General features: G+C 41.6%; 4 protein-coding genes across 4 annotated transcripts; 2 read left to right on the forward strand and 2 right to left on the reverse strand.

The window, feature by feature from the left end:
* LOC103516703 (probable ATP-dependent RNA helicase spindle-E) lies at positions 1-8,527 on the forward strand. The gene is made up of 8 exons (XM_026829017.1): positions 1-217; positions 1,203-1,251; positions 1,557-1,661; positions 5,261-5,438; positions 6,136-6,301; positions 7,016-7,116; positions 7,327-7,533; positions 8,237-8,527. The coding sequence occupies exons 3-8, from the start codon at positions 1,651-1,653 to the stop codon at positions 8,525-8,527; spliced, it is 954 nt and encodes a 317-aa protein (XP_026684818.1). The 5' UTR covers positions 1-217; positions 1,203-1,251; positions 1,557-1,650.
* On the reverse strand, positions 2,654-4,023 carry LOC103516704 (cathepsin L-like). Its single transcript, XM_026829018.1, has one exon. It carries the CDS (start codon positions 3,944-3,946, stop codon positions 2,900-2,902), a length of 1,047 nt encoding a protein of 348 aa, XP_026684819.1. The 5' UTR covers positions 3,947-4,023; the 3' UTR covers positions 2,654-2,899.
* Positions 8,528-8,547: 20 nt separating the features above from the next.
* On the reverse strand, positions 8,548-9,503 carry LOC113470521 (putative cysteine proteinase CG12163). The gene is made up of 2 exons (XM_026829021.1): positions 8,646-9,503; positions 8,548-8,574 (listed from the first exon to the last, which is right to left on the reverse strand). The coding sequence occupies exons 1-2, from the start codon at positions 9,501-9,503 to the stop codon at positions 8,548-8,550; spliced, it is 885 nt and encodes a 294-aa protein (XP_026684822.1).
* A 537-nt stretch (positions 9,504-10,040) lies between these two features.
* Positions 10,041-11,631, forward strand: LOC103516705. The gene is made up of 3 exons (XM_026829019.1): positions 10,041-10,269; positions 10,625-10,857; positions 11,477-11,631. The coding sequence occupies exons 2-3, from the start codon at positions 10,685-10,687 to the stop codon at positions 11,628-11,630; spliced, it is 327 nt and encodes a 108-aa protein (XP_026684820.1). The 5' UTR covers positions 10,041-10,269; positions 10,625-10,684; the 3' UTR covers position 11,631.
* The last annotated feature ends 12 nt before the right edge of the window (positions 11,632-11,643 follow it).

Genomic DNA, 11,643 nt, shown 5'->3' on the forward strand with positions numbered 1-11,643 from the left:
TTCTCACCTCATGCAACTTTCTCACCTAATATCTCTCTTCTTCTGTGTTCCAGCTTGAATAAGCCTGAAGTCCAATGGAAGATAGTCGTGCTTCACTCCAGTATACCCAAGGAACAGCAAGATCTTGTGTTCACTCGATTCCCGCCAGGTGTCAGGAAAATCGTCTTGTCTACGAATATTGCCGAGAGTTCCATCACTGTACCCGATGTCAAATATGGTAAGGACGGCTCTTGATTCTTCAAACAGGCCCCAAAGATGGTATTTTTTACATGTTGTTGTATGAAAAATGAGACCAATTTTCTCCCCCTCGAAACGGCTCTTGATTCTTCAAACAGGCCCCAAAGATGGTATTTTTTACATGTTGTTGTATGAAAAATGAGACCAATTTTCTCCCCCTCGATTTGATTCTTCAAACAGGCCCCAAAGATGGTATTTTTTACATGTTGTTGTATGAAAAATGAGACCAATTTTCTCCCCCTCGAATTTTTTTGCATTCTAGGATTCAGTTATCATTATTCCAATAGGATTTTAAAAAAGGTTCCATTTATTTTTATGTAAGTAAATTAACAAAAACTAATGTCTGAAAAGAATACCAATTCTCAGAGTTGAACCTGTGATGAGAATGGGGAGTTCAGTTTTTAGAAGATATCTATTAAAATCATATCCTGTTTCCCTTATCTCTTCGATTTCAGGACGATTAGACCTTTGTTATAGTACCCTCTATCGAACCTCTTTAAAAAAAAATTACCCCATTACATTAATTTCCTTCCTACAGGTATTACCTAGATAGTTACTTAATGGAAAAGAATACCAATTCTCAGAGTTGAACCTGTGATGAGAATGGGGAGTTCAGTTTTTAGAAGATATCTATTAAAATCATATCCTGTTTTCCTTATCTCTTCGATTTCAGGACGATTAGACCTTTGTTATAGTACCCTCTTTCGAACCTCTTTAAAAAAATTACCCCATTACATTAATTTCCTTCCTACAGGTATTACTTACTTAGATAGTTACTTAATGGTTGAGGTCACGAACCAAGTCAAAATCAGTTCCGTTCAGTTTAGTCTGTTATCTGTTTTTCATCCACGTAATTTTCGTACTTAATGGTTGAGGTCACGAACCAAGTCAAAATCAGTTCCGTTCAGTTTAGTCTGTTATCTGTTTTTAATCCACGTAATTTCCATTTTCCATTGTTCTTGCAGTGGTGGACTTCTGTCTGACCAAAGTACTGACGGTGGCCGAGGGCTCCAACTATTCGTCTCTACAGCTGGAATGGGCATCCGAGTCCAGCTGTCAGCAGAGGGCAGGACGAGTGGGCAGAGTGTCAGAGGGACGTGTCTATTATATGGTTACCAGGTAAGAGGATAGGATATTTGGTTGTCAAATGAATCAATATATGGTTACTTACCTGGTACTTACTTTACATTCCGTGTCTGAGAGATAGGCATGACAGGCATGACACCTATCTCACGGATTGGAGGATTTAAAACATGTTGGAAGGATTGTGGGGTGTAAAAAACCCTTGAAACATTATCTGAGCTCCTTGCATGTTCCAACTATTCGTCTCTACAGCTGGAGTGGGCATCCGAGTCCAGCTGTCAGCAGAGGGCAGGACGAGTGGGCAGAGTGTCAGAGGGTCGTGTCTATTATATGGTTACCAGGTAAGAGGATAGGATATTTGGTTCTCAAATGAATCAATATATGGTTACTTACCAGGTACTTACTTTACTTTCCGTGTCCGAGATATAGGCATGGCAGGCATGACACCTATCTCACGGATTGGAGGATTTAAAACATGTTGGAAGGATTGCGGGGTGTAAAAAACCCTTGAAACATTATCTGAGCTCCTTGCACGTCCTTAATGTTTGTATACAGACGACAATTTTGTGTATTTATTACAGAGAAATTTGAAAGTGAAAATGTTTTGCACGATTTACAAAGAAAATAACATTCTGATTAATATTGTTTCGCGTCAGTTATGTATCTCACACATTTAGCGTGAATGGGTCATGCTAAATAATGCATAAGATTAATATTAGACTCCAGAAAAGGGTTGTTGATGTTGTAGTGGCTTCAGCTGTAGCCAAATGGTGATGGCAGAATAAAGAAAGGATGTCTTTCCTTTTTTCTGCCATACACCGGGGTTTCCTTGTTTATAGTCCCACAGTTAGACACTAGTCTACTCTCTGTTTAACGTTCCCCAGCAGAAAAGGGTTGTTGATGTTGTAGTGGCTTCAGCTGTAGCCAAATGGTGATGGCAGAATAAAGAAAGGATGTCTTTCCTTTTTTCTGCGATACACCGGGGTCTCCTTGTTTATAGTCCCACAACTAGACACTAGTCTACTCTCTGTTTAACGTTCCCCAGGCAGATTCCACTTGCAGTGATCTCATTGCTTTCCTCAATCTGTATAAGGTAAGTCTAGTCCCCTGATGGCCAGGACCTTAATCTGAGTTGATTTAAGTTATTGTTTATTAAGTTATTGTTGGATTAGTTTTAAAGCAACCCAAACTAATCACCCTAGTTAGGTCTGATTGAGAGGCTGACGAAAAACTCCGACCCCGTCTGTACACGGGAAAAGAAGAAAAAGAAGAAGATTAATAAGTTTCAGATTGCTTAATCCAAGGGTTATACTTAGACATGCAAAAAGAAAATATGCCTAGTATTATGGGTAATTGGGTATAGTACCAAGCACTTTTATTTATTAGAGTGTGCCAACATAGAACTTTAATGTTATATACGCAAGCACTTCTTTATTTGTAAATTTTATAGAATCGTTTAAAAAATGTTTTGTGAGACTTACCTCAAATCTACATTTTTATACTATTCGGGATTCCGCTGTGAAATAATAATAATAATTAATACACACTTGCTACTCGTAACTTATTAACATCAATATTGTCAGACCAAGGCAGATCTGACATAATCATTGATACCACAAGAACCATCTCCTCTGTATAGACGGAAATATCCCTTCTCTCCCCAACCCTCACCCCAACTGTTTTTGATTATCCAATAGGGTACAGCCTTGTGTGTAAACTTGGTTCTGTCGACTCCATAGCCAACAATGAGTACGCTATGGCTTAAATTTTCATTTCCTCCGTCACAGAAAAACTGGATGGGATGAGAGACGCCAGTAACATAGAATTGCAACGCGTAGGCGTTAATAGCCACAGCCATAGGTCCATTCTCCACCAGATACTTGGCCATGTCTGTCTCATCTCTTGATACACTCACATAGCCATTTATTTTCACTTGGGTCGCCTTCTTGTTCAGACGACAAGCTTTATCGTCGCCTCTGTACGGGTAGGTCTTCTCCTCCTCTAATCCACCTCCTAGCTTGGACATGATTGTGTCGAAAGCGTTGGATATGGAACCACCTTCACACCCATCATCTTCCTGGTCACAATCAATCAGCTCTTGTTCAGAAAGAGAAACTAGTTTCTTAGTTTTAGCTGCGTACACGCCTTCAATGTTTCCTGTCGTACTGAATGCCCAGCTAGATCCACACATAGTTTGATCCTTCACGCCAGTGACAGCGTCATACTCTCTCCAGTCAAATGCACGAGGGAGAGTAATGTTAGGAATCATCGCTGGAACACTACGATCTGCGTAGGAAGGTTTCAGTTTGAAACCCAAATATTTCGCCTGGAACTCGGCGGTGGAAAGATCAGAAAACTCGTTAAGTCCATACACGCCAGAGCCATGTTCAGTGTCCTGGAGGAGTTGGATCTTCCTCAAGTTGCCAGAGAAGATATGCAGTCTTGAGTAATATTCCACGAGGGTGGCATAGGTTTTGTTGTGCTGCTCAAGGAAATAATTGAACAGAGCCGTATGTTTGACGTGATGAAGGTGGTGAAGTTTTTCGTCACCCACCACCATAAAAGATGAAACGGAAACAGTTAAACTAAGCAGGGCGACTCCAGCAAAGAAATAGAAACACGACATTCTAACTAATACACTGAACGTTCAGAGACAACTGATTACCTCCTGAGTAATATCTGATAACGTTTACAAAAGTCTCATTGTCTACAGATAAAATCACACTAAATACAACGAAGAAAGTAATTCAGTCCAGAGTTGTTTTTTATTTATTTTTTTTCAGTTACATAAGTAATAATACCCTAAAATAAATGATAATGCCATTATTCATTTATTGATAAAAATCAGAGGAAAGGTTTTTTTTTCACAAATCTAGAACGCAAATTTTTTCTGCTTGAAAAAAAAATATGGTGTGCACATCACACGACTTTCTATTACTTTTGCGGAAGTAAAAAAAAATGACACAGAGTGTATTGAACCCCTAGCTTTTCAACTGTAAATCGACGTGGTGGTCCTTTGGAGTGACCTAATATAATACGTGTTTGTAATTGAATACAAAATAAATGTTATCTTGATTCTAATTGAATACAAAATAAATCTTATCTTGATTCCCCACAGGTGTGGCATAGTCAGAAAACTCGCGGCTTTTTCAACCGATCCAAGTGTCAGACGGAAAAGACTTGGGCGCGGCAGAATTTCGTCCAAATCTCTTCACTCCGGGAGATCGAGAAGCTGGTGGTCGACATTAACAATCGACTTCGGTATCACGATATTCGCACCGATCCCGAGTTCATACTGAAGAATCATGAACGTCCCATCATACTCAAGGTAATCAACTAATCATATTTGGTGCACGGGTTACCCCAGTGGTAACGCGCTTGCTTACCATGTAGAAGGTCTCGGTTTCGAATCACAAAATTTTGTACTCGTTTTTCGATTGCAAATATAATTTTTCAACGGGTTACTTTCTGGTGTTCTCGTGTTTATCCAGCACCTAAATGGGAAGTATTGTGTCTCTTATCGCCCATCTGATGAGGGACATACTACGGGATGAGCATGCTAAGACACAGACCACATGCGTCTAGCGTCTAATGTAGCAGTGAGTTGTTTCATTGCTACAAAATAAAAGCGGTTGTGAAACTTGCAAAAAAAAATCTTACCTAATTTGTAAACCTCTTTTCAGATCATTATCGGAGGGGCATTCTATCCAAACTATTTCTTCCGCAGCAAAGAGTCAGGTCAAATGGACGAGAAGGACGCTCTGAAAACCCTCGGAGGTTACGATCCCATGAACACGGTCTATTTGAAGGGTCTGCCCACGTCTCAGGTAGACATGGTACCTCTGTATGCGAACGAGATCAAGCGATACATGAACTTCTGTAACCCGAATGAAACAGACAGTTTGCAATTGGTAGGTAATTGACTTTGATTTCTCTGCAGCGATTTCTACAACCAACTCCCCATCGAGGACACCCCGGAGATGTTACGTAGTCCTCTGGACTCTTTAGTCTTGCATGCCAAAATGTTAGACCTAGGGGAACCTGTGCATATATTCGGTCTAGCTATGGATCCGCCTGACATAGGGAACATCAAGAGAACCATTCTGTCACTCAAAGAGGTAGGTAATATTTAACTGGGCCAGCCTAGTTAGCTTGTTTGCTAGTGCGTCTGCCTTGTAAGCGCTAGGCCGCTGGTTCGATTCCCGCTCGGGGAGGTTTTTATCCTGAACGGATAATGTTCGTTCTCGGAACGGCTGGCTTTCTTCTATCCTGTCTTCCTTCTCTTTTTGATCTCGGGACGATAAGCCAGGTCGATGGTACGAGGTTCGTTCTCTGAGCGACTGGCTTTCTCCTACCCTGTCCGCCTCTCGTCGATATTTGGACGATAAGACCACCCTTGTTACAGTTTCTTCTATCACAACAACAAAAAAAAGTAAAAAAGAAGTTAAAATAGATAATTGGGTGCAATATTTTGTCAAAAAAAGACCCCCATTTTAATGTAATGTAAAGGTAATTTATGCGTCTGCCTTGTAAGCGCTAGGCCGCTGGTTCGATTCCCGCTCGGGGAGGTTTTTATCCTGAACGGATAATGTTCGTTCTCGGAACAGCTGGCTTTCTCCTACCCTGTCCTCCTCTCTTCGATATTTGGACGATAAGACCACCCTTGTTACAGTTTCCTCTATCACAACTAAAAAAAAAGTAAAAAAGAAGTTAAAATATCTAATTGGGTGCAATATTTTGTCAAAAAAGACCCCGGTTTTAATATAATGTAAAGGTAATTTACATTTCCCTCAATGTTCTAATTTTCTTGGTCAGATTGGAGCCCTGTTTCCCACCACCAACGGGGATGAATATCGTGAAGATGATGGAGATATCACCTACATGGGAGAAGTCATGTCCTCCTTGCCTGTAGATCCTCGAGTGGCCAAGTTGATATTTCTGGGCTACATCTTCAATCTCCTGGATGACTGTGTTATTATGGGTAAGTTTTAAAGCCCTGGATTACTAACACCGATGAGTTGACTGAAAAAATAATAAAAAGACTGTCAATCTATCTCTCTCTCTCTTCTCTCTTTCCCTCCTCCTCCTCTTCCTCCCTTGCTCTCTCCCTCCCTCTCTTCCCTTCCCTGGCTCTCTCCCTCCTTCCCTGGCTCTTTCCCTCCCTCCCTCTCTCCCCTTCCCTGGTTCTCTCCCTATCTCCCTTTCCCTGGCTCTCTCCCTCTCTTCCCTTCCCTGGCTCTCTCCCTCCCTCTCTCCCCTTCCCTGGCTCTCTCTTTTTTCTCTCTCTCTCCCTCCTCCTCCTCCTCCTCTTCCTCCCTCTTTTTTTCTAACTGGATTTTGAAAAGAATCTTTTGTAAGTAATACCTGCTCCCTCTCTCCCTCCCATCATACTCAAGGTAACCCCCTCTCTGTCTCCTTTCCTCTTCCCCCTTCTTTTTTTCTAACTGGATTTTGAAAAAAATCTTTTGTAAGTAATACCTGCTCGTTCATTGTATGCAAGTCGTTGTGAACGATTTCTACTGCCGCGCTGGAGATTTTGGGTGCTAATGTTGTTAGATTTTGGTGTAGTGTTTCTTGGGGTGTGGCACCTGTTGGTCATTTATCCGCAGTTCTACTTTATGTACATCTACAAACTATTTCTACTGTAGATTTTTTCTAATTAGTAGAATCTGTGGATTGTTTCTACTTGTTTCAGCGGCTGCTATGAGTGTGAAGAATCCATTCTCGTCCGAGAGCACTGGATCCACCCGGCCTGGCGGTGGCATTAACCGGTTCATCAACATTAGAATTGTACATGTAAGTAGTCCAACCCTGATTATTGAACAGGACAGATTCAAAACCGCACAATTATTCTCATTCGAATACCACAAACTGCTTAGTCTTTTTTTCAAAAGGTTTCATAGATAGAAGGAACTATAAGAACAGAATTATTATCGTCCCGAAGAAAGAAGGAGGAGATGATAGGAGAAAAAACGGGCTTTAACCCGTCATTATTTTTGTTCACAGGTGGACAATCTGTCCAAGTTCTGGGCGCAGAATGCAGATCGTCATTACGAGCTAGTCGACATTCACAATCAAATCAACACTGCTGACAATCTGGTGCCCGTGACCGGGGTGCCTAAAGTGGGCACAGTGTATGCATGTACATTCACTGACGGGAAATACTACCGTGCCAAGGTGTTGCAATTGAATGCGCTTAAGAAGTGTGCGCAGGTAAGCAAGATTATTATTATTATTTTAAGAAGTTTGATAGAGGGAACCGTAGCTGCTAAGGTCTTATCGTCCCGAAAGCGAGGAGAGGAGGAAAACGACACGATAGGAAAAAGCCAGCCGTTCCGAACATTATCCGTTCAGGATAAAATCCGCCCCGGGCGGTAATCGAACCTGAGACCTAGCGCTTACAAGGCAGACGCGCTACCAACCAAGCCAACTAGGCTGCCAAACCAAGTTTGAGTTTAAACTTGGAATAAGTTAAACCATTAGAAAAAAAAAAAACAATTTGATTGCTTGATTTTAATCTTTTTAACGAATCAGATTGTTCAGTCAATAAGTTGGTCCAACAATTTGAAGTTCAAATTCAAATTTCGATCGGAGGCTCGATTTTGTCCCCCGAGCGCCGCATGCGGCGCGGCAATGCCGCATGCTGCAGGTTGCTGTTGCCGGTTGCTTCCTAAATTGCCCCAGTGTAAAGGTACCTTTATGGGTAATTGGGTATAGTACCAAGCACTTTTATTTATTAGAGTGTGCCAACATAGAACTTTAATGTTATATACGCAAGCACTTCTTTATTTGTAAATTTTATAGAATCGTTTAAAAAATGTTTTGTGAGACTTACCTCAAATCTACATTTTTATACTATTCGGGATTCCGCTAAGAAGCTCTTCCACCCGACCACTGATTTCTTTCTTGATCGCAGGTGAAATACATAGATTATGGAAACGAGGCCGAAGTACCCGTGTCGGCATTACGAGACTTTGGTCCCTCGTTGATAGACGATGAGTTGTCCTCTCGCAAGCCACTCGCATTCGAATGTTCTCTGGCTGAAGTGACACCCAGTATTCTGATGGATCATCATGGACTTTGGTCGGAAGAGGCTGTCAAATGGTTCAGCCAATTGTATTTGAACTCGTCGCGATCTCTGTATGCTGAGGTGAGAGATTGGTTAACATTAGTAGGCGTCCACAACGGAGGACCGACCATAGCCTAGTACCGGCAGATCTGACATAATCATTGATACCACAAGAACCATCTCCTCTGTATAGACGGAAATATCCCTTCTCTCCCCAACCCTCACCCCAACTGTTTTTGATTATCCAATAGGGTACAGCCTTGTGTGTAAACTTGGTTCTGTCGACTCCATAGCCAACAATGAGTACGCTATGGCTTAAATTTTCATTTCCTCCGTCACAGAAAAACTGGATGGGATGAGAGACGCCAGTAACATAGAATTGCAACGCGTAGGCGTTAATAGCCACAGCCATAGGTCCATTCTCCACCAGATACTTGGCCATGTCTGTCTCATCTCTTGATACACTCACATAGCCATTTATTTTCACTTGGGTCGCCTTCTTGTTCAGACGACAAGCTTTATCGTCGCCTCTGTACGGGTAGGTCTTCTCCTCCTCTAAGCCACCTCCTAGCTTGGACATGATTGTGTCGAAAGCGTTGGATATGGAACCACCGTCACACCCATCATCTTCCTGGTCACAATCAATCAGCTCTTGTTCAGAAAGAGAAACTAGTTTCTTAGTTTTAGCTGCGTACACGCCTTCAATGTTTCCTGTCGTACTGAATGCCCAGCTAGATCCACACATAGTTTGATCCTTCACGCCAGTGACAGCGTCATACTCTCTCCAGTCAAATGCACGAGGGAGAGTAATGTTAGGAATCATCGCTGGAACACTACGATCTGCGTAGGAAGGTTTCAGTTTGAAACCCAAATATTTCGCCTGGAACTCGGCGGTGGAAAGATCAGAAAACTCGTTAAGTCCATACACGCCAGAGCCATGTTCAGTGTCCTGGAGGAGTTGGATCTTCCTCAAGTTGCCAGAGAAGATATGCAGTCTTGAGTAATATTCCACGAGGGTGGCATAGGTTTTGTTGTGCTGCTCAAGGAAATAATTGAACAGAGCCGTATGTTTGACGTGATGAAGGTGGTGAAGTTTTTCGTCACCCACCACCATAAAAGATGAAACGGAAACAGTTAAACCAAGCAGGGCGACTCCAGCAAAGAAATAGAAACACTACATTCTAACTAATACACTGAACGTTCAGAGACAACTGATTACCTCCTGAGTAATATCTGATAACGATTACAAAAGTCTCATTGTCTACAGATAAAATCACACTAAATACAACGAAGAAAGTAATTCAGTCCAGAGTTGTTTTTTATTTATTTTTTTCAGTTACATAAGTAATAATACCTAAAATAAATGATAATGCCATTATTCATTTATTGATAAAAATCAGAGGAAAGGTTTTTTTTTCACAAATCTAGAACGCAAATTTTTTCTGCTTGAAAAAAAAATATGGTGTGCACATCACACGACTTTCTATTACTTTTGCGGAAGTAAAAAAAAATGACACAGAGTGTATTGAACCCCTAGCTTTTCAACTGTAAATCGACGTGGTGGTCCTTTGGAGTGACCTAATATAATACGTGTTTGTAATTGAATACAAAATAAATGTTATCTTGATTCTAATTGAATACAAAATAAATCTTATCTTGATTCCCCACAGGTGTGGCATAGTCAGAAAACTCGCGGCTTTTTCAACCGATCCAAGTGTCAGACGGAAAAGACTTGGGCGCGGCAGAATTTCGTCCAAATCTCTTCACTCCGGGAGATCGAGAAGCTGGTGGTCGACATTAACAATCGACTTCGGTATCACGATATTCGCACCGATCCCGAGTTCATACTGAAGAATCATGAACGTCCCATCATACTCAAGGTAATCAACTAATCATATTTGGTGCACGGGTTACCCCAGTGGTAACGCGCTTGCTTACCATGTAGAAGGTCTCGGTTTCGAATCACAAAATTTTGTACTCGTTTATCGATTGCAAATATAATTTTTCAACGGGTTACTTTCTGGTGTTCTCGTGTTTATCCAGCACCTAAATGGGAAGTATTGTGTCTCTTATCGCCCATCTGATGAGGGACATACTACGGGATGAGCATGCTAAGACACAGACCACATGCGTCTAGCGTCTAATGTAGCAGTGAGTTGTTTCATTGCTACAAAATAAAAGCGGTTGTGAAACTTGCAAAAAAAAATCTTACCTAATTTGTAAACCTCTTTTCAGATCATTATCGGAGGGGCATTCTATCCAAACTATTTCTTCCGCAGCAAAGAGTCAGGTCAAATGGACGAGAAGGACGCTCTGAAAACCCTCGGAGGTTACGATCCCATGAACACGGTCTATTTGAAGGGTCTGCCCACGTCTCAGGTAGACATGGTACCTCTGTATGCGAACGAGATCAAGCGATACATGAACTTCTGTAACCCGAATGAAATGAAGATTCATGCTGACGGCAGGTGAGTAGATGAACATGGCATGCGTGTGACAAATGTCATGTCTTTCACAAATCAAGCGTGTCGGAACTTCGAAAGAATGGCGAACGTCAAGAGTTCGAAGGGATACACTGGACTGATTTTTTTTTTTTTTACTTGGATTTTATTTATTTACACTCTAAGCAGTAGGGCCATGTGTCGCTTGAGTCGAGTAAGTGCGCGTCCACAACGGCGACCATAGACCATGGATCATTGACCCTAGCCTAGACCTTGGACTATCGACCCCCGCGGAGACAATCGACCTTCGCACCAGGGTGTCCACAACGGAGCCTGGAACATCCTGCTTATTTAGATACGCTTTAAAAACATCCTTCTTATTTAGATACGCTTGAAAGTGTTGAGGATAGAATGTTATCAAAAATGTATTCACAACCATCGATCATCGGCGAAAAAACATACTAGGCTCAATTTCTTCATTTTGCGCGAGGGTCGGTACTATGGTCAAGGCTTTCGTTGAGGATGTTTCTATTCATTGACATGAATTATTTTCTCTTGTGTCGGGACTAGGCTATGGTCGATGGCCAGATTGGCCAGTTCCTTTGTGGACGCCTTCTAACTTAGCCCATGTTTGCCCTGTTTTCAGCAAGGTGTTCATTCAGTTCAAAGATATGAGCGGGAAAATGAAGTCTTCGAATAGTCACATGGAATACATTCCCGGCAAAGTGAACATTGCTGTTTTCAAGAGCATCAAAGTACGCATGATCAGCAACGCATTGACCATCAAGTGCTACAGGTAAATTTTCATTTAAT

Source organism: Diaphorina citri, unplaced genomic scaffold (assembly GCF_000475195.1).
Source record: "Diaphorina citri unplaced genomic scaffold, Diaci psyllid genome assembly version 1.1 scaffold1646, whole genome shotgun sequence".
Taxonomy (NCBI): Eukaryota; Metazoa; Arthropoda; class Insecta; order Hemiptera; family Psyllidae; genus Diaphorina; species Diaphorina citri.